The sequence below is a fragment of the Neoarius graeffei genome, chromosome 5 (assembly GCF_027579695.1).
Source record: "Neoarius graeffei isolate fNeoGra1 chromosome 5, fNeoGra1.pri, whole genome shotgun sequence".
Classification (NCBI taxonomy): Eukaryota; Metazoa; Chordata; class Actinopteri; order Siluriformes; family Ariidae; genus Neoarius; species Neoarius graeffei.
In genome coordinates, this window is record NC_083573.1 from 51592168 (window position 1) to 51615352 (window position 23185).

The window sequence follows — 23185 nt, forward strand, 5'->3', positions numbered from 1 at the left end:
AGCATCCACGCAATGGCTCAGAGCACTTAGCTGCCCCCAGCTCTTCCCCTCCTCTATATCTCATCCCATTTCTCCACTTGTTTGGAACATTAAGGGATTCTAAGGTAGCGGTGTATTTACTGTGAAAGGACAGCGAAGCCAGTAGGAGCGTCTGTCCTGTCCTTTTATGATAACAGCAAGCCAGTTATCGTGCCATGTTTCTGTTTCCTGAAAGCCTGAGCAGAGTTACTCCCAGTTCAGCTTTGTCTCTCTGCAGGCAATTTCTGTATTAAGACAGAAATCATCCAATTAGCGCAATTTAATGTAGTCCTGCTTGGAAGCGCATTGAATCAGCTAGAAAAATCACATTTGTCAAAAGTAATTTGACTTATGGAACCAGTAGAGAGGGACATATTAAAATGAGCTACCTTAAAACATCTAATATCTTTTGCCAAATAAAAGATTCATGGAGTTATTACCAATTTAAGGCACTTCTTCATAGCAGTAGATTAGGAGGACTGTTTTGAACACTTGCCTAAAATAGATAATCCTTTGCCAGACTGTTTTTGATTCTGTCTGATCAAATACAAATATATAATATGAAAATACTTGCAGATCTGCTTTGTGAAATACTCTTTTGATTTATTTAGGACGTGAGCTTCTGTAGGTTTCTTTTCTTACACTCTAGGATGGTTGCATTCCATGTGCATCCACATCACTGTATCAGCATTATGTATAGAAAGCTACAACCATTATTTAGTGGAACATGAAAAACTAAAATGAGGATAAAATTGATGCAGCTTAGCATGTTAAAACTACTGCTGTCTGAGTAGTCTTATTTGAACGTTTTGTCCCATCGGTTTCTCACCATGTTCCTGTCCCATCCATTCCATCCATCCGTTATCCGTAACCGCTTATCCTGGACAGGGTCACAGGCGAGCTGGAGCCTATCCCAGCTGACCATGGGCAAGAGACAAGGTACACCCTGGACAAGTCGCCAGGTCATCGCAGGGCTGACACACACAGACACAAACACACTCACACCTACGATCAATTTAGAGCCACCAATTAGCCTAACTTGCATGTGTTTGGACTGTGGAGGAAACCCACGCAGACACGGGAAGAACATGTAAACTCCACACAGAAAGGCCCCTGTCGCCCACTGGGCTCGAACCCAGAACCTTCTTGCTGTTAGGCGACAGTGCCAACCAATACACCACCATGCCGTCCCATGGTTAGTTGTCTCTCTTAGTTTATTGTTTAAAGATGGGTGACAGGTATGCGTGTGTGTATGTTGGGGGCGGGGCTAGCGCTTCTCCCTAGGGGTGGAGAGAAAGAAGAAGAACTCATCTCATTATCTCTAGCCGCTTTATCCTGTTCTACAGGGTCACAGGCAAGCTGGAGCCTATCCCAGCTGACTACGGGCGAAAGGCGGGGTACACCCTGGACAAGTCGCCAGGTCATCACAGGGCTGACACATAGACACCGACAACCATTCACACTCACATTCACACCTACGCTCAATTTAGAGTCACCAGTTAACCTAACCTGCATGTCTTTGGACTGTGGGGGAAACCGGAGCACCCGGAGGAAACCCACGCGGACACGGGGAGAACATGCAAACTCCACACAGAAAGGCCCTCGCCGGCCACGGGGCTCGAACCCGGACCTTCTTGCTGTGAGGCGACAGTGCTAACCACTACACCACCGTGCCGCCCGAAGAAGAACACATTCCAGTTTTTCAAACAAATGACATAACCCAGCACCCTGCCAACACATGCACACCACAGCTTGTTAACGGTTTTTATGGATCTCACTCTTTTCCTCTCCGACATCTCCACTTGTATTCTATCTCACTGTCTCAGTGTTTGTTTTCTAAATGTATTGATGTAAATAAGATTTTTTGTTGTTGTTGTTGCCGCCAATGTTATGAGCAGGATCGGATTAGAGAGACATGCTTGACTGACACGTTCCTTCATATGTTCCGGTTTTGACAGAAACTGACGTGGAAGACAAAGGATGTAGAGAAATGCACAGTGAGGGGCAAGAACAGCGTGAGTATTAAAACAATCTTCCTTATTTTAAAGGATATTCAGGGGGTTTTTTTGTGTGTGTGTGTCCTTGTTCTCCCAGTCTGTTTTCCCACCTTGTTTGCTCTGTGTCTCACTCTCTTTTCCACCCTTTCCTTCGTTTGCTTTCTTTCCCAGTGGACACTGCTCCTGTAGTGCAGATTGCTTGTTAGTGTCTGCACCACAGGTGTCTGTTATAAAGAGGCACACATACAGAGAGAGAGAGAGAGAGAGAGAGAGAGCACTTGAATGATTTCAAGAGATATGGGAGCTTCCCTAACACTGCACAGCGATTATTGTAAAAGTGTGTGCGTGTTTTTTCATGTTATTCTACTTTGAGATACTAAAAGTCTTTTGCCTTTCACAGGACGAGTGCTACAATTATATCAAAGTGCTGGTGCCTCGTAATGATGAAACACTGTTTGCATGTGGGACCAACGCGTTCAACCCCACCTGTCGTAACTACAAGGTAGAATAAGCTTCTCGCCTCACACACACATGCACGCTGACACACACTCGTTAATGCCTTCAGCTCCATCTGTTACTAGTGGAAGGTATAGCAGCATCCCTGTCAGAACCAACAGCCTGCACGCTCTCTCTCTCTCTCTCTCTCTCTCTCTCTCTCTCTCTCTCTCTCTCTCTCTCTCACTGTCTCTCACACACACACACACACACACACAAGCATTCTCTTCAAAACTTAATGCTTAAAAAGACATCAGGTTTAATAAGGTCAAATCTTAAATCACTTGTAACGCTCAGTCGAGTGCAGCAGGGTTTTTTTTTTAATAGCAGTTGGCACTACTACAGACAGCTTTGGGTGTTGATAGTGGAAATGTCCCAGTGTGAGATCAGTGCGTCTAGGATTGAGGCTGTCTCTAGTTCCTTAGTGTCAGTATGAGCAGAACCATACATTGTCCTGATGAATGACTTGCACAGCATGCCAAGTGCTTCTAAAAATCTTAACAGCTGTCTGTTCTGCGTCTACAGACTTTACGCACATTTTAGAAAATTTTCTTTGAGCTCATGGTTGTCGCATGATTCATAGTTTGCACTCTGTATGGTCTCGCAGATTAGATACACAGTATGCCGTGTATGAGAGTGCACGTATCTGTGCTGTCCAGACCTGGAGCAATGTGCCTGTGGTGTGTATTATAGATGTGAATAAAGTTCGAAGAGGTCATGTGGGAGTCAGTAAGATGACGCTTGTTACCCGTTTCTTTCTGTTTCAGACTCTGAGGAGAGCCTGATTTATATTTCTCACCTTGGGGCACATCGCAATCTCTCTCTCTCTCTCTCCTCTCACTTTTAACCCTCTCGTGATTTTTGCTATGGAAAATGTATGCCTGCGAGCTCCTGCAGACAAGGGAATTAGTCAGTGAGAGTAAATCAAACCTCTTGGTTCCCTATCCCCTCCTGCACTGGGGGAAAAAAAGATTCTTTCCTAGAAGCACATGGCTGAGAGGTTCCAGAGTGATGATTATGGCATGATTGGAAAGAGGATCAAGGTAAAGTCATGAAGAGATTCTGATGATGTTGTTATAGGAAGAGTATTTGGGTGTGGTTGAAGGTACGTTTTGATTAGTTGTAAATGGTTCTTTTGAAGGAGAACTGAAGTCATTTTTTTAAACTTGCTTTATTTCTTAATTAACGTGTTATTCAATTATGTTTTCGGTTTTAGTAGCCTTATATCGTGACTCGTATTGGCAACGAATTGCAATTAAATATTATACTTATCGGCCTATTCGGTTTTTAGCCATGTTGAATTTAGTTCGTTTGGTCCACGGCAGGCGTCGCTTATCTGCGTGATCTTCACGAAACTTGCGCGAGACTTTGAAACGTGAAGTGACAGCCAGGTGCCAGTGCCGCCATTTTGAAAACTGTTTTCCAAACGAAATATTGCACAAAAACGAGTTTAAATGACGATTACTGCCTACTTTTTTCAAACTTTCCTGATCGCTATCAAAACAAACAAAACTTCCGGCTTGATTACATCAGCATTCGGAAGGAGGCGCGCGCGTCTTTTGACAACGTTGGCAGATGTCGGTCACTTTGATTTCCGCTGTACGTTTTACGTCCGTCCTACGATGTCTCGCACAGGTCTCAACGAATCTCATTTACGGCCATTGCTTTGACATATGGACTGATATATTACATAGCATATTTCAAACACTCATAACTTTCTATAGCAGTGACAAAATAGCGATCAAAAATGCATTCGTATATTTAATAAAATGAGATATAGAATTTTGATAATAAAAAATTTGCCTTCAGTTCGGCTATTTTTGGTGGAAGTTAGTGGAAACTAGGCGTTTTGGAAATTCAAGCAAAGACAGCCACTTTTTAGTGTACTTTAGATCATAGCTTATTTGCTGCAGAGACTCGTCTGTAACTTTGCATTAAAGATCAGCAGCACATCACTTTATGGAAGGTTTGGTTATTTGCAATGGTACACTAGCCATCAAAGACAGAGAATGGAGCATTTGGCTTGCATTTGGTCTGTTTCTGCCAACTGCTTCAAAAGTTATATTTGTTGTGAAGTAGACAGTCTGGAAGACTCAAAGTTGGATGTTACGTTATCTCAGAAGGTAGCGGAATGTCTTCAACAAAGGGTCAGTTGTAGCAATGAAAACCTCTAGTTTTTGATTGTAGTCAAATAACGTCTCCGCTATCAAAATTCTGCTTCAGTATAACACGGGTTAAAATCAGAATCTAACAAGTGGTCCCTCCAGAGTTACGCCCACCAGTTTAGAAGGCCTGAATGCTAATACAGCATGAAACATAGGCATTTATATGATTGACAGGCCAGTAGAGGTGCCTGTTTTGTTTTTCTCTGATGAGTTGTGTGTTGGTGATCTATCAAGATTTTATATATTAAATATTTTCTGGGTTTTTTTTTTTTTATTTTCCCCTGAGAAGATATTTTATTGACAGCTTTGGAAATGTGAGAAGAACTTCACCAAAACATGCCTTGAAAAAGTCTTCTGACTCTACCGTTTAACTGGTCTTGGGATGGGTAAGTGGAAAACAGCCGGACAGTGAACAAAGTACAGGGTTTCGGAGAGTTCAAGGAAACGGTTCAAGATGGGAAAAAGATTTCAGAGAAGTTTTGGAGGAGATTTAAGGATGTTTTGGTGAGACTGAGTGCAGAAGATTAGTGGGCCAGTCAGAGGTGCATGCGTAGGGGTTGTTTGCTCACAGCTGTAGGTGTGAGTAGAGCTAACAAGGCCAAGCAACTCATCTTGTTAGTCTCAACCTGAGACATCTTACTGATAGCTGCAGCAGTGTGACTTTCACACTATAGGTCAACACTCGCTTTTTGCTATTTTTTTCCCCGTGATCTGTACTTTATTGCTGAGAGAGTAAAACGGCTGATATTTGGAGTAAAACTGAGATTCGAGCCTGTTGTGTCTGCTGGGAGTTGGCCCCTACAGCCTCACTAATGCTGCTGTGAGACTGTGAGTAAAAGTGGAAAGCAGTGGAATGTAACAAAAGCGAATTCAGAAGTTTGATTTAAATCATGAAATACAAAAGATATGCTCTGGAGCATGGACTGAAATTCACACACATCACATCACATTATCTCTAGCCGCTTTATCCTTCTACAGGGTCGCAGGCAAGCTGGAGCCTATCCCAGCTGACTATGGGCGAAAGGCGGGGTACACCCTGGACAAGTCGCCAGGTCATCACAGGGCTGACACATAGACACAGACAACCATTCACACTCACATTCACACCTACGGTCAATTTAGAGTCACCAGTTAACCTAACCTGCATGTCTTTGGACTGTGGGGGAAACCGGAGCATGGACTGAAATTTGCATTGAAAATCGAAAAACACTGCAGTGAAATGGCTTCAAAAAAAAACTCTGGATGAAAAATGATATGGACGTGTATGTGGTGTTTTATGATGGTGTTTCTCTCTCTCTCTCCCTCAGATGGCCACTCTGGAGCAGGTTGGAGAGGAGGTGGTTGGTCAGGCGAGGTGCCCTTTTGAATCGCGCCAATCCAACGTTGGCCTGTTCGCTGGTGAGTTGGCTGAGTCGAGACCATCAGGAGAGGAAACCTGATCTCACCTTTAATCTTGCCAATATTCTACTGACATTTCACAAAGTTCAGCTGCTGCTTCCATGATGCCAGCACACATACAGTCTCAAGAAGCATGCAGGCAGTGAAAGCTTGTATGTGTGATGAATATTAGGTACGTTTGGCCTTTAAAGCTTCCATGCTTTTCCCACGCAGGTGGTGATTTTTACTCTGCAACAATGACAGACTTTTTAGCTAGTGATGCCGTGATCTACCGAAGTTTGGGGGAAAGTAGTCCAGTCCTGCGAACCGTGAAGTACGACTCGAAATGGCTGCGAGGTTAGACACAGCACTGTTTCAAAATCTCTTCGTTCTTACTGATAAAATGGGAATGTTTGGTGAAAAATGTTTTTTGTTTAATATGCATGTTGTGTTCTTTCAGAGCCTCATTTTCTTCATGCCATCGAGTATGGGAACTACGTGTACTTCTTCTTCAGTGAGATTGCAGTGGAGTACACTACTCTTGGCAAGGTGAGAACCATACAATTCAGCTTGATGATTCCACACTCGTACACACTGTGGGTAGCTGTGAGCAGCGGATGGAATTTGGCCCTGCGTGGTTCAATAAGCTTCTCAGCGCATTGTTTGCAGATACTATTACACTACTGGACTGACTCACCTTTGACTGGTTATTCTCCTCCTCCTTTTTCTAGGTGGTGTTTTCCAGAGTGGGTCGAGTGTGTAAGAATGATAATGGAGGTTCTCCAAGGGTTCTAGAGCGGTACTGGACGTCGTTCCTGAAAGCTCGGCTGAACTGTTCTGTTCCGGGTGATTCGTTCTTCTACTTTGATGTTCTGCAATCCTTAACAAATGTGATGCAGATTAACCACAGACCTGCTGTGCTGGGAGTTTTCACCACACAGGCCAACAGGTGACAACACACTATGAGCTCAGCTTTCCTCTCCTCTCCTCTCCTCAATGATGGGGTGGTGTGATGCCATTACTACCCCAAAGTTGATTGTTTTCCTATACCAGCATGTTGTGAAATGTTTTATTCCGCTTATACCACAGCAATTTGCCAGTAATCACAGTTTTTATTGATAAAAAAATGACATCATGCTTTTTATCCATTTAATATTATCTTTATTGTTGTGGAACATACACAAAACCAGTTCATTCCTATTATTACGTAGTAACAGATATAAATGGTCGCTCATTCACCAGCCTCTTTTTATTAGCGCATCTGGCCATAAGGTTGATGAGTTCTTGCCATGGCGTGGCGTTCATCTTCCATCCGTCACCCACAATTCAGTTAAACTGTATCTCCTCCGTCAATTCCCCATGGATTTCCATTCCGATTGTTTTGTTTTGAAAGAACTCATCGCTCCACACAACACTTGGTTGTTGTTTTGCGTTAATGAGTTAGTAATTAGGCCAAATGAGCAAATTTCCAAGGCTTCTCACTAGAATTTTATCTCCTCTCTTTCTCACCCGACTCCAGTTCTGATCGATGTTTTGAGTAGATCTTCCCTTGAGGAACAAAACTTGGTTGTTTGTTGATTTTCCTGTTGTAAGCAAATTGTTTGCAACTTTTGTTTATTTTCAGTAAAATCGTATTCCCTCCCTCAGTTCTCAAAGGATTTCGGTTCTGATTGTTTTATTTGAAAGATCTAGTCCTTCTGTACAACACTTGGTAATTGTATTGTCAATTTTTTGCTAACGAACTGCTAATTCGGTCACCTTAACGAGTTTTTGGACTTCTCATTAGAATTGTATCTCCTTTCGCAGTTCTCACCCAATTTCAGTTCTGATCGATGTTTTGGGTAGATCTTCCCTCGGGAAACAAAACTTGGTCGTTGGTTGGTTGATTTTCTTGTTGTAAACAATTTGTTTACAGCTTTGTTTATTTTCAGTTAAATCGCGTCTCCTCCTTCAGTTCTCAATGGATTTCAGTTCTGATTGTTTTATTTGAAAGAACTAGACCTTCTGCACAAAACTTGGTCACTGCATTGTCAGTTTTTTGGCTAACAAATTAGTAATTAGGTCAACTTAACATTGTATCTCTTCTCTCATTTATCATGCGAATTCAGTTCTGATTGATGTTTTGGGTCGATCTTCCCTTGGGGAACAAAATTTAGTCCTTTGTTGATTTCCCTGTTGTAAACAATTTGTCATGGAGCTTGCTCCTCTCTCACATTGTCACATTTCAGTTCTGTTTGACGTTTTGGTAGTCGTGGCTGTTTTGATGGCGGGCCAGATGAGCTACTACGAACTTGAGGTTCTAATTTTCTTTTACTGATCTTTTAATGAAACAATAAGACAAAAAAAAGACCATTACAAAGCGCTGGTGGGCGGCACGGTGGTGTAGTGGTTAGCGCTGTCGCCTCACAATAAGAAGGTCCGGGTTCGAGCCCCGTGGCCGGCGAGGGCCTTTCTGTGTGGAGTTTGCATGTTCTCCTCGTGTCCGCGTGGGTTTCCTCCGGGTGCTCCGGTTTCCCCCACAGTCCAAAGACATGCAGGTTAGGTTAACTGGTGACTCTAAATTGACCGTAGGTGTGAATGTGAGTGTAAATGGTTGTCTGTGTCTATGTGTCAGCCCTGTGATGACCTGGCGACTTGTCCAGGGTGTACCCCGCCTTTCGCCCATAGTCAGCTGGGATAGGCTCCAGCTTGTCTGCAACCCTGTAGAACAGGATAAAGCGGCTACAGATAATGAGATGAGATGAGACAAAGCGCTGGTACTGTAGACTCCTTCCAAAAATGTTAAATAAATGTCCCCTCAAAGAAGCTGACAACTTATCAATGATTACACTCGTATTTTAATCCAGTTATGTGGCGCGTCAACCATACCGGTGTAATTTACTACTATAGGAGCATTAACATATAAACAAGTGTATTAATATAACTGGTGATTTGCCTTGCAGCTGGCTCTACTGTCAGAGCTGCTGTTCTCGAAAATTAATCAGAACTGTGAATCCAACAGTGCTGTAAATTAAATGTCTGGTTTTTCATCACAAAAAGCCATTGAGCCATGTTCCCATAGTTTAATTCTTGTTTGTAGTTGGCGTTAAGTAGACACATCTTATTAGCCCTCTTTAAAAATTTTTTCTTTTCATCAGTATCACTGGCTCTGCCGTCTGTGCCTTCTACATGGATGACATCGAGCGAGTGTTTAATGGCAAGTTTAAAGAACAGAAGACCAGCGAGTCGGCCTGGACCCCCGTACCTGATGAGCAAGTGCCCAAACCCAGGTATGTCTCGTTGTAGGGGGAATGGGTCACGGCACCACTTTCAGCTTCCTCTCTTATTTTCCACGTGTACGTGATTACAGATGAAAACTAATACGCCGAGAAATGGCTCAAATGTTCAGCACAATTGATTATCTTCATAATTCTGACTGGAATTTTATGTTCAGACAGGACATTGATAGTCTGCTCACGTTCTGAATGTTGTTCAAACAAGAATAGAAAAAAAAGCTGATTAGATTTAGTTGTTTATTTCAGACTTCAGGCATAAGATTAGGTGTGTTTGATGTGTGAGGAAAGAAATTGGTATGGCTGTGTGAGTCTTAGACTCGCAAAACTGACTGGTCAGTCGATTATGTTCTGTGAATGGTGCGTACGCTTCCTCTGATTAATGCTCAGTTTCTAAATAGCACTCGGAGTCTGGCTGTCACACCTAGAACCTGTGATCTTGGCATGTCTGGTCGCTTTAGCTCCAGTTTCTCTGAAAGTAAATCAGCAGCTTTGATTTAATGACTGCTGAAAGAGATACTGGAATTCCAAAGGCTTCTGTGCCTGTGTGTGTCAAGACATTTCTGCTGAACGCGTTGTAGCTAAATCTCAGCATCTGTTTGCTTGTGTGGCTCTAGGCCAGGTTCCTGTGCAGGAGATGGTTCTGCAGCAGTGTACAAATCCTCCACTTCTTTCCCTGATGAGACTCTCACTTTCATCAAGTCCTATCCACTCATGGATGAGGCTGTACCATCAGTGAACGGGCGTCCATGCTTCATGAGAACTACAAGCAGGTACATCGGTGCACAAAAAATTCATAGCACTATCCATGTCACAGCCAATAGGACAATTGACAGGTTGCTTGAGCAAGCTGTAGAATGCCTGCTGGGTATAACCACACTTTCTCCATCACATCTGTCTCTTGCAATATTTTTTCAAACAGTTTATTCCTCTCTGTCAAACTTTCTGTGCCTTCTTCTCCCCCCCCCCCCCCCCCCTCTCTCTCTCACACTCTGTTGATCATTCTCACAATCACATCTGTCTCAGGCTATCCTGAGAGACATCATGTCTAAACACTACTCAAGAGTAAACACAGACACCTGTGCTGTTGAATACCATCGGATGCACCAGCGGTTCTGCTGCATGTTTACTAATGAAGCCGTTTCCTATCTATAGATTTAAATTGACCCAGATAGCCGTGGACACGGCCGCTGGGCCTTACAAGAACCACACGGTCCTGTTCCTGGGCTCGGAAAATGGGCACGTTCAGAAGATCCTTGCTAGCATGCACCCGAACTCCACCTACAGCAGCCAACTCCTGGAGGACATCGATGTGTACAACCCAAACAAGTAAGCTTGCTCTCTCTCTCTTTCGCTCTCTCTCTCTCCCCCTCTGGAGGAGTGAGGAAGTGTGCACTATGGGAGTACACACTTGGTGAGCTCTGCCACTGAATAATTCTGTTTGCACCTCACAGGGCTACAGCTTCTCCCTGGAAATGACACGAGCGCTTTACTTATTTGCTTTACTGGGTTTTTTATTCTCACTCTGACAGCTCTGTAGCACACAGCAATTATTACAGCTCTGAGAAACACCCACGTGCCAGAGCTGAAGCATTACACACGCATTACAAAGAGCTTTGTTCCCAGTGCCCCCCCAATCATATCTCTCTCTCTGTCTTGCGCTCTCTCTCTCTCTCTCTCCTGTATCTCTCACTCTGACATCTGAGGAGTGATGGAGTGTACACTATGGGAGTAAAGACTGTGTGTGCTCCAACACTGATTAATTCTGTTTGTGTCTCACTGGGCCACAACGCCTCCAGAACCCACTAGACACACATGGTGGTCTAGAATTCAGTTTATTGTGTATGTCTCTCTTTTACACACACACACACACACACACACACACACACACACACGTGCACACAAATTTCCTTACTTTCATCTGTACCCGCTGAGACATCTTATTAAGACACCGAGCTCCGTCCTATAGTAAACAGGCTGAAATGTAAGCACTAGTTTTATCCTCTCGGGATGTTTCTGGTGAGATACATTAGTTGCCTGATAAAGTAAATCATCCTGAGTGGTCTCATATACCGGTATGGAGCAGCTCAAAAGTGACTATAGTATACTGCACCAGTCAAGAACTTTGCACACTGTGTGCTGGTTTAATGTATAAGCTTGCACTTTCATTTGTGATAAGCAAGTTAAACTATTTCAGGAAACTGATTTTCTGCGGGGTTTCTTTCTCCTCTCCCCCCTTAACGTGGCATATTTCCAAGCGAAACAGGCTCAGCGTTTCTGTTCAGTGACAGCTGGGGGTGGAAGGAGGGGAGGGTGAAGCATGTCATGATACTGACTGGTTAATATTCTTTCTTTCACGCTGACGCATGCATTGTGATGTGATGGAAAATCAGAGATGTTTTGAGATGGACTGACGGAAGATGTTCAAAAAAAGAACATATTTGTCTTTTATGTGTTTGATTAATCATGTACAATAATGCCAGGAAGACTAACTATCAAGGTTTTTAAAAAAAGTTAGTTTGATTTCAGGTTGTTCTTACAGTATGAACGCCCTTCTCACCTCTTGTTAGATGCAATGTACGTGGGGAAGACCGGAGGATTCTGGGACTGGAGCTGGATAAAGACCATCACTCCCTGTTTGTGGCCTTCTCTAGCTGTGTGGTACGTGTGCCTCTGAGCCGGTGTGCTGACTACGGAACCTGCAAGACGTGAGTAACTCTGTGCTTAATACCACAGCACTGCTGTATCCTTGAAGCTGATTGGTCAAAAGATGGTTCACTTTCCATCGCAATGGCTCTGCCAATAGTTTCAGCTGTAATACAAATTATAGGTTTATATTAATGTGCTAGTTCTAGTACTTTAGGATTTATAAGGTAACAATTAATTGGAAGGGAATTGTGTGGCAGACGCTCTACATACAGTACGAGTCAACATCGTCATGGCAATGTCTGTCCGTCCATTCCAGGAACGGGTGCTCACCTTCTGAAATCAACTCCTCTCACAATTTTTGGAGGAATTTCACGAAACTTGACAAAAGGCATTGTTGTATGCCAGTAATACGCATATTATAATTTCATTAAATTCAGTCACATTTTACCAGAGTAACAGCCCATGGGTAGCAAAATTATAATTTGACACTTTCATGAGAGCGCGTTTTCCTTCTGAAATCAACTCCTCTCACAATTTTTGGACAAATTTCTTGAAGCTTGGCAAAAGGCCTTGTTATATGATGGTAATACACATATTGTGAGTATCCCCTACCCAAACGTCCGTCTGGTCACATTTTCATTTTCGGGTCATATATTTAAAACTACTGAAAATATCTTCATGAAACTTTGTATGCATATCGAGCAACATGTGAACTGGTGCCTTTTGCTATTTTGGATTTTTGAAAAGAAAAAAAAAGTATATTTCAAATTTTTACATAAATAGATTTTGACTTAGTTTCGCAGAGCAATGTTCGTTTCCGGAGCATATATCCAAAACTATTCATGATACGGATTTGAAACTTGGTATACATGTTAACAAGGTGATGTAGATGTGCCTTTTCATACTAAGAAATTTGAGAATTTTTTTTATTTTTCTTGTTTCCTTGGAAACAATTTCAGACTTAGTCTCTCAGGGGTCTTAGGGGTAGGTTTTGTTTCCAGAGCAGAACTTGAAAACTATGAGTGGTATGGTCTTGAAAGTTGGTATATGTGTTGATTAAGTAATGTATATGTGCCTTTTGATACTAAGAAATGTGAGAAATTTAAATTTTTATCTCACCTGGACCAAAGGTCCGGTGGACTTGTGCCATGGGCTGCTGAGGTCAGTGTAAAGAGGTAGGGTTGGTTTCCTGCAGCAGAACTTGAAAAATATGACAAATAATATCTTGAAACTTGGTATATAGGGCGGGGGATATAGATGACTCTGTCTTCTTGTTTAATTTCGTTTATGAAAATTTTACCAGAGTTTTGACCCTTGATTAAATACAGTGGTGCTTGAAAGTTTGTGAACCCTTTAGAATTTTCTATATTTCTGCATAAATATGACCTAAAACATCATCCGATTTTCACACAAGTCCTAAAAGTAGATAAAGAGAACCCAGTTAAACAAATGAGACAAAAATATTATACTTGGTCATTTATTTATTGAGGAAAATGATCCAATATTACATATCTGTGAGTGGCAAAAGTATGTGAACCTCTAGGATTAGCAGTTAATTTGAAGGTGAAATTAGAGTCAGGTGTTTTCAATCAATGGGATGACAATCAGGTGTGAGTGGGCACCCTGTTTTATTTAAAGAACAGGGATCTATCAAAGTCTGATCTTCGCAACACATGTTTGTGGAAGTGTATCATGGCACGAACAAAGGAGATTTCTGAGGACCTCAGAAAAAGTGTTGCTGATGCTCATCAGGCTGGAAAACATTACAAAACCATCTCTAAAGAGTTTGGACTCCACCAATCCACAGACAGACAGACTGTGTACAAATGGAGGAAACTCAAGACCATTGTTACCCTCCCCAGGAGTGGGCGACCAACAAAGATCACTCCAAGAGCAAGGCGTGTAATAGTCGGCGAGGTCACAAAGGACCCCAGGGTAACTTCTAAGCAACTGAAGGCCTCTCTCACATTGGCTAATGTTAATGTTCATGAGTCCACCATCAGGAAAACACTGAACAACAATGGTGTGCATGGCAGGGCTGCAAGGAGAAAGCCACTGCTCTCCAAAAAGAACATTGCTGCTTGTCTACAGTCTGTTAAAGATCATGTGGACAAGCCAGAAGGCTATTGGACAAATGTTTTGTGGACGGATGAGACCAAAATAGAATTTTTGATTTAAATGAGAAGCGTTATGTTTGGAGAAAGGAAAACGCTGCATTCCAGCATAAGAACCTTATCCCATCTGTGAAACATGGTGGTGGTAGTATCATGGTTTGGGCCTGTTTTGCTGCATCTGGGCCAGGATGGCTTGCCATCATTGATGGAACAATGAATTCTGAATTATACCAGCGAATTCTAAAGGAAAATGTCAGGACATCTGTCCATGAACTGAATCTCAAGAGAAGGTGGGTCACGCAGCAAGACAACGACCCTAAGCACACAAGTCGTTCTACCAAAGAATGGTTAAAGAAGAATAAAGTGAATGTTTTGGAATGGCCAAGTCAAAGTCCTGACTTTAATCCAATCAAAATGTTGTGGAAGGACCTGAAGTGAGTAGTTCATGTGAGGAAACCCACCAACATCCCAGAGTTGAAGCTGTTCTGTATGGAGGAACGGGCTAAAATTCCTCCAAGCCGGTGTGCAGGACTGATCAACAGTTACCGCAAACGTTTAGTTGCAGTTATCGCTGCACAAGAGGGTCACACCAGATACTGAAAGCAAAGGTTCACATACTTTTGCCACTCACAGATATGTAATATTGGATCATTTTCTTCAATAAATAAACGAGCAAGTATAATATTTCTGTCTCATTTGTTTAACTGGGTTCTCTTTCTCTACTTTTAGGACTTGTGTGAAAATCCGATGATGTTTTAGGTCATATTTATGCAGAAATATAGAAAATTCTAAAGGGTTCACAAACTTTCAAGCACCACTGTAACTTGTACTCTGACAATTTCATGAGGGCGTATGTTCTGAAATCAACTCCGGTCACAATTTGTGGAGGAATTTGACCAAACTTGGCAAAAGGCTTTGTTATATGACAGTTATACGCATACTGAAATTTCATTTAATTTGGAAAAAATTTTTACCAGAGTTATGCCCTTGATTATTAACAAACTTGTACTATGGCAATTTCATCAAGGTGTGCTTGCTTTCTGAAATCAACTTCCCTCACAATTTTTGGAGGAATTTCATGTCATTTGGCAAAAAGTTTTTTTTTTTTTTTTATCCCCCGCTGGCTGAAAGGCCCGAAGGGGGATTATGTCGTGGCGATGTCCATCCATCTGTCCGTCCGTCCATCCTGGGAAAGGTACTGACCTTCTGAAATCAACTTCTCTCACAATCTTTGGAGAAATTTCACAAAACTTGGCAGGATTCTTTGTTATATGTCGGTAATACGCATATTTTAATTTCGTTCAATTCAGTCGCATTTTACGAGTTATGGCATAGTTGCCAGCAGGGGATATTGTGCTCTCAGAGCACTCTTGTCTACATTGTAGAACAATACTGAAGACATCAAAACAATGAAATAACATATGGAACATCTATGGAAATATGTGGTATACAAAAAAAAAAGTTTCATATTTTCGATTCTTCAAATAGTCACCATTTCCCTTGATGACGCTTTGCACACTATTGGTATTATCTTAACCTGCTTCATGAGGTCATCACCTGGAATGCTTTTCAATTAAAAATACAGTAAATAGCCCTATTTCACAACTGTAGTAATTCTTATTAAGTCAAGAACCGCTTAACTAAGCAAAGAGAAACGATATCATGACTTTAAGACATGACGTGTCTTTTAATTAATGAAAATAAAGAAGAAACATTGAATTAGAAGGTGTGTCCAAACGTTTGACTGGCACTGAAGATATTCTCAGGCTAATAGTAAACAGATTCAAATATGTGTTGTTGTTTGACAGAGAAAAGCATGTAATTGTTGATATGAATCTTTCTGCAAGGAGATGTTTAACATTCATGGAAAGAGTCTTGGGTGTCAGCACTTTGTAAGTTTTTCCTCATGGGATAGTCTTCAGGGCGGAGGAGTTTGCGATTTCTGGCTTCTTCGTAAAATGACAAGCTGGGCATTTTTGTCATTAATTTCAGCAGAGAGTAAAAAAGGAGAGGCTGGTGAGGGAGCTGGGGAGCTGGTGATAGTCTGAGCCTGAGATAAAGTGAAAAGTTGTGGTATGTAGTATGAATGGTGACAATCATGCCAATCAGTACCTCTTAAACACTACTAAAACTTTTATAGACGCATATTTACCATTACAGATGCTTGTCCCTGAGGCTGACAGGAAAAACTGAGGGTGATAATTCTGCACTTTTGCTGAGACAAGCACTTAAACACAGATAAGCTAGGCCATATGTAGGAGAGCGGGCGAGCACTGCAGCTGTCTGTGTGCTGTGTTCTGACTCACTGATGGAAATGGGGACGTGTTTCCTCCACAGTGTGATAAATGTCCCTCTCCACCAAGAAGCCACCAGCCAAACTGCTGACACTCAAACAGGAACCATCTGATTGGCAAAAAGCCAGTAACAGCCAGACCAGCGAGGCTGTGATTATTCCCCCCCCCCCTTTTTTTCTTCTCCCTCTGTAAATAGTGGACAAGAAAGCTGATAGGCTCTGTTTCACTTCATAGTGATCCCCAAATCCTATCATGGGATTTGACCAAGAAGAGGGCGCACCATGGCTGGGATTATGGGCCGGTAATCGCTCCTGCCTCCCATTCCTCATTTCAGCCTTTTCACGCACATGCTTTGCTTTGTAGAGAAAGTGTGCTCGAAACTACAGGTCTTGGTCATGAGTTCACTGTGGAGAAAGCAGAGTAGAGATCTATTCACTTCGTGCACTGTGTGAGGAGGAAAAAGTATCCCTGTTTATTTACTTTAAGTCTGGATTATAGTAGCACACTGCTTATATGGTGGTGCTTTGTTCCATTTTTGGCACTTCAATTAAGCACCAGCTGCATGTGAAATGTAAATAACAGCATTAAAGTAGGCATACCAGTGGAAAGCACTCGAGAGCTCATTCAGCTCAAAATGCTATCTATCTGAAATCTTTCCAAAGATGAGTAATTTTACTGGAAGCTTGTTTGTGTTGTTTATCCCCATTTGAAAGTCAGAGTACATAAATGTTAGGATAGGGCACTGAATTGGTGGAAAGTTTGAGAAAAATAAACAGCTGAGCTTAGAGAAACAGAAGGCACAGCAGATACAAGAGAAGTTATCGATCAGAGGAACAGAAGAAATCATTGTGTTGGTATAGTTTGTTTTTCGAGACGCCTTCATTTTGTTACTCTGTCACACAGCCTCCCACTCAATCACTTTCTCCCAAACCACATACTGCAGAATACCCACACACATTTTCCTCTCTCTCTCTCTCTCTCTCTCTCTCTCTCTCTCTCTCTCTCTCTTTCTCTCTCTCTGGCTGTCTTATGACTTCTGCCATGTCACAGATTCTCAGTTGGGTTTTGGCAGCCATAGCATACCTGTCAATCATATACACTGAAGGCGCGCACACACACACATACACTCACATCTGGCTCTCAGGCACTTTTTCTGACAGTCCCTCCATCTCTGTCTTTCCCTTGACACCTCTTTCCCTCTGCCTTCTCTCTTTCTCTCTCTCTCTCCTTCCTGCTTTATTCTGTGGCTGATGACTGGCCAATCTCTCGGACATGTCACACACAGCCTCGGTCAATTAGCTGGGTAGAGCCTTTGTGATGCATGATGATGAAAATTTGGGGTGAGAAATATAGACCATTTTCCACCCATCTGTTGTGAATTAACTGTGTATGTGTATGTATTTTAGGAGCTGTTTGTCCTCACGTGACCCTTACTGTATCTGGCTGAAGACGGGGAGTTGTGCCACTGTGGCGCCAGGACTAAAGTGAGTTACAGAATACAGCATCCTGCTGTTAGTCTCTTTATTCTAACCAAGTTACAGCAAATTAAAACGTTCCAGTATGCTGCTGTACATGGGTCACAGATGAAACAGATTTGAAGCAGGACAGCCATATTTAATGTTATTATAAAGCAAAGATGTAAAAAGAGATTCAATTGATAAGTGGGAAACAAGCTGAATAGAATTATTAAAGGAATGGTTCTGTTTTTCTGCTTGGAATATTTAGGAAAGGGATTTATTCTTGTTATACCTACAGTCTTTATCCATTGGGATCAATCAAAAAGCCTTTACGTTTTTGGGTTAGTTAGTTAGTTAGCTAGCTAGCTGCCTGTCTGTCTGTCTGTCTGCTGAACCAAACCAGTTTTTATTATTATTTGAATTGTAGAGTGTAGAATTGAATGGTAATATAAATGTCCTTACTTCTGAGGTAAAACCAGAATGAGTAATTAAATAATATTGGCTGGCATTGAGTGGTATATCAGATATATTCCATTCAGCTGGTATGATATTGAGCGAGTCGAAGACAAGTTCAATATTACATTGCTTTCCCCAGAGCGCTTTTGCGTGTCAGGGCCAACACGCTTTAATTTCATGCCGATGCACTTTAAATTTGCCGATACACTTTTTTTTTTTTTGCTCCAACTCTCACTGAAAAATCACGTCAGATTCCTATCTTGTGATGTCTGGGGCATATTTTGAAGGAAAATCAGTGTTTTGGGCCGGTTTGCTGCCATGACACACTCGGGCAGACCGGAAATACCCCTGGGAAATCCTCAATCACAGCAAATGCCCTCAATCACTTTGCTGCTGCACTGGTACCATGACGCTTCAGTGCATGGGCAAGATCTTGGTTTATGTTTTTTGTGTGGTGGGTATACATCTCCATATTTCAATCATGCCGAAAACAGGCACAAATGGCACTCAGCAACCCACAGCTAAATGAGAATAGGACGGAAAAGCCAGAAAGAGAAGAGGAAAGAAGTGAAACCGAAGACGTTGTTGACACAGTAGATTGTTAAGGTGCTTAAAAGTGTTTGAAGTATTAACTAGGCCTGAGTATAAACGTGCTACTCAAGATTGAGGCATTTGTGCCGATACATTGTTGTCAGATGATGACTTTATTTATTGCTCATGTGAACCCCATGCTGCAAACCACAGCATCACAGACCTCCACTTGTTGTAGCAACCTTTTCAACCATGTTAACAATAAAAAGTGACCGTGTTAGAACCACCATAAAATGCTCCTAAAAGTCACCAGATGCCACCAAATGGACTCCCTTTTTTCAAAATTTTCAGTCCTGTGGGCTGCACAGGGTTAGCTGTAGCTACCCAAAAGTTAGGGTTTTATTTTAATCCTGGGGAGAACACTGATATCATGCTAGCTGAATGGAATATATCTGATATACCACGAAAAAAAGCCATTATTATTATTATTATTATTATTAATTAGTTTAAAATTATTATTATTATTATTATACACTCTTCCGGGTTTTCGATGTCTGTTGGTATGTTTCTCTTGTAAAAATGTGTTAAGAATATCTAATGAAGTTTTGGTAGTCTTTCAGGTGTTCAACACATCTTTCCTTTTCCCAGCGAACAAAGAAATGCTCCTGCATATGCGCAGCAGAAAACTTTCTAATTGAATATTCGCATCAGCTCCGACATATGATGTCATGTTGTTTTGACAACCATGCAATATTATAAACCATACTCAACGCTCATTCTCCATTGGGTAGTGTGACGTAGTACACGTAGGATAAGCGATATGCTAACAATATTGCATGCTATCAAACCAAATGAATGAAACCTGCTAGAAGGGAATAGAATACATGTTTTTATTCCATCAAAAAAGTGTCCTGTATGTATAATAATGAAATATGTTTCATGCTTTTTTTTTTTTTTAATTTGAAAAATAACATTTAGACACAATTGGACAAAAAGATCAGTATCACATATAATTGGCAGGAATATGAGCCATACGTTTTAGAATGATAATGTAGGAATATGTAACGACATTTAAAATGTGCATCACCTTTTCTCATAATAATTAATTTAAATGTATGAAGGTGTATGTGTTCTAATGTCTGTGTTTTTTGGTTGTGTTTTATTGATGCCTTAATGGAAAAGTGCTGTGCTGTGTTTTCATTCAGTGCTCTGGCTGCATGCCTGCTCAGCTTTTAATTCATTTAATCTAAAAATAATATGCTTCATTGAATCAATATTAATTATATACCGACATCTTGCACAATTTTGGTCTCCTGCTCAGAGCTTGTCAAAACGTTGTGGAGGCACAGTTTACAGCCATCCATCTTGTTCGGAGGCAAGCATGCCTTCCAGTAGCAGGCTGAAGGAAATGAAAAGGTGTGAGGCATGCCTGCACCTACGCAGGGTTATCGATCACACCCAGCCTGATGTCATTTATTTGTTCACACAGGACCAAACCTGTAGTACACAAGCTTCTATTGACCAACCATAACTTTCAGCCAGGGGAGGAGGGAGAAGCCTCAATCAATCTCACGCTCTGTCTGTATGCACAGAATCGAAAGTAATGTTCAGCTCTATGGCTTTCAGCCACCGTGCCTGTCTATGCCAAAGCAGCACCTCAGAGAATGAAACAGAAAGTGAGAGAAAGAGATAGTGAGAAAGAGAAAACTGTTAGCTGTTAGCTCTACCACCCAGCAGGCCTTTAGCACCTTTGCACCACTAAAACATGGCTGCTACTCTAAATCACTGCGAGTGCTTATTTTCTCATCACAAATTTGGCTGTAAATTGCTGTGCGGAGTTAGTCACGGCATGTTGCAGGCTTGGGTATGCTATCCAAATATGAGTCTTGATCTCTTTAAATAGCGCTGCAGAATTAATGCCTCGAGGTCACGTGACTATCTGTGTGTGATATTTACTGTAGGTCCCTCTGGCCTGCTGCTAATGAAATGTGTGGAATGTATTAATGGAAGGTCCATAAAGTCTTTGGTATGCAAACTAACTCGACACCTCATTAACTTTGTTTGGGAAAAATCAGTGCATGGTGTCAGTCAGTTGGAGCTGTTGATAGTTTGTTTCTATCAAGGGTAAAAACTTATTCCTAATATTATGCTACAGACAGTTAATTCCATCTAAGGGCCCGGTCCCAGAACACTGATAACTATAACTATACCTTAACTACAACAATGACTATACCTGGATTTAGTTCCAGTCTGGAGCAGTCATACCATGACTACAGTGGTGCTTGAAAGTTTGTGAACCCTTTAGAATTTTCTATATTTCTGCATAAATATGACCTAAAACATCATCAGATGTTCACACAAGTCCTAAAAGTAGATAAAGAGAACCCAGTTAAACAAATGAGACAAAAATATTATACTTGGTCATTTATTTAGTGAGGAAAATGATCCAATATTGCATATCTGTGAGTGGCAAAAGTATGTGAACCTCTAGGATTAGCAGTTAATTTGAAGGTGAAATTAGAGTCAGGTGTTTTCAATCAATGGGATGACAATCAGGTGTGAGTGGGCACCCTGTTTTATTTAAAGAACAGGGATCTATCAAAGTTTGAGCTTCACAACACATGTTTGTGGAAGTGTATCATGGCACGAACAAAGGAGATTTCTGAGGACCTCAGAAAAAGCGTTGTTGATGCTCATCAGACTGGAAAAGGTTACAAAACCATCTCTAAAGAGTTTGGACTCCACCAATCCACAGTCAGACAGATTGTGTACAAATGGAGGAAATTCAAGACCATTGTTACCCTCCCCAGGAGTGGTCAACTAACAAAGATCACTCCAAGAGCAAGGCATGTAATAGTTGGCGAGGTCACAAAGGACCCCAGGGTAACTTCTAAGCAACTGAAGGCCTCTCCCACATTGGCTAATGTTAATGTTCATGAGTCCACCATCAGGAGAACACTAAACAACAATGGTGTGCATGGCAGGGTTGCAAGGAGAAAGCCATTGCTCTCCAAAAAGAACATTGCTGCTCTTCTGCAGTTTGCTAAAGATCACATGGACAAACCAGAAGGCTATTGGAAAAAAGTTTTGTGGACGGATGAGACCAAAATAGAACTTTTTGGTTGAAATGAGAAGCGTTATGTTTGGAGAAAGGAAGACACTGCATTCCAGCATAAGAACCTTATCCCATCTGTGAAACATGGTGGTGGTGGTAGTATCATGGTTTGGGCCTGTTTTGCTGTTTCTGGGCCAGGACGGCTTGCCGTCATTGATGGAACAATGAATTCTGAATTACACCAGCGAATTCTAAAGGAAAATGTCAGGACATCTGTCCATGAACTGAATCTCAAGAGAAGGTGGGTCATGCAGCAAGACAACGACCCTAAGCACACAAGTCGTTCTACCAAATAATGGTTAAAGAAGAATAAAGTTAATGTTTTGGAATGGCCAATTCAAAGTCCTGACCTTAATCCAATCAAAATGTTGTGGAAGGACCTGAAGCGAGCAGTTCATGTGAGGAAACCCACCGACATCCCAGAGTTGAAGCTGTTCTGTACGGAGGAATGGGCTAAAATTCCTCCAAGCCGGTGTGCAGGACTGATCAACAGTTACCGGAAACGTTTAGTTGCAGTTATTGCTGCTCAAGGGGGTCACACCAGATACTGAAAGCAAAGGTTCACAAACTTTTGTAATATTGCCACTCTCAGATATGTAATATTGGATAATTTTCCTCAATAAATAAATGACCAAGTATAATATTTTTGTCTCATTTGTTTAACTGGGTTCTCTTAATTTACTTTTAGGACTTGGTTGAAAATCTGATGATGTTTTAGGCCATATTTATGCAGAACTATAGAAAATTCTAAAGAGTTCACAAACTTTCAAGCACCACTGTATCATCACGATTATAATATCGGTTGGTCCTAACACTCAGGGAAATAAATGCACACAACCGCGCCACCATGGCGCGGGAAGGACTTTAACTTAACTTTAACTTAGGAATAGTCATGGAAGGTTTTTCCAAATACTAGTGCATTATTCCGGGTCATACTGTACAGCTTGGACTTCAAAACAACCCATGTACATACTCCGGTGCTTGATAAAATACAGATAGGTCACGGACTACGGAAGCATAATAAAAACGGATACAAAATACGGAGTGGTTATGGATTTTAATACGGATTCTAATAATTTACTGGTTGGTCACAGACATTTCAGTATATTACTAATCGGTTATGGATTTCATACAGATGATGCATCATGGATTAAAAAAATTAAGAAGTCTAAAACAATAGAACGTTTGGACTGCCAAAGTTCATAATTAAAATAGCTTGTGTGCATTTATATGTTTACTTTATTC

The 23185-nt window shown here is 41.5% G+C and overlaps 1 protein-coding gene across 11 annotated transcripts in view; it reads left to right on the forward strand.

The window, feature by feature from the left end:
* Positions 1 to 23185, forward strand: part of sema6e (sema domain, transmembrane domain (TM), and cytoplasmic domain, (semaphorin) 6E) — a 247251-nt gene that overhangs the window by 177761 nt on the left and 46305 nt on the right. For all 11 annotated transcript variants that reach the window (XM_060921961.1, XM_060921962.1, XM_060921963.1 and 8 more), the window contains 11 exons: positions 1977 to 2033; positions 2416 to 2517; positions 5983 to 6073; positions 6287 to 6409; positions 6513 to 6601; positions 6784 to 7001; positions 9190 to 9321; positions 9942 to 10097; positions 10480 to 10653; positions 11895 to 12032; positions 17788 to 17865. In XM_060921961.1, coding sequence (XP_060777944.1) covers positions 1977 to 2033; positions 2416 to 2517; positions 5983 to 6073; positions 6287 to 6409; positions 6513 to 6601; positions 6784 to 7001; positions 9190 to 9321; positions 9942 to 10097; positions 10480 to 10653; positions 11895 to 12032; positions 17788 to 17865 — 1358 coding nt within the window. The remainder of the gene's footprint in view (positions 1 to 1976; positions 2034 to 2415; positions 2518 to 5982; positions 6074 to 6286; positions 6410 to 6512; positions 6602 to 6783; positions 7002 to 9189; positions 9322 to 9941; positions 10098 to 10479; positions 10654 to 11894; positions 12033 to 17787; positions 17866 to 23185) is intronic.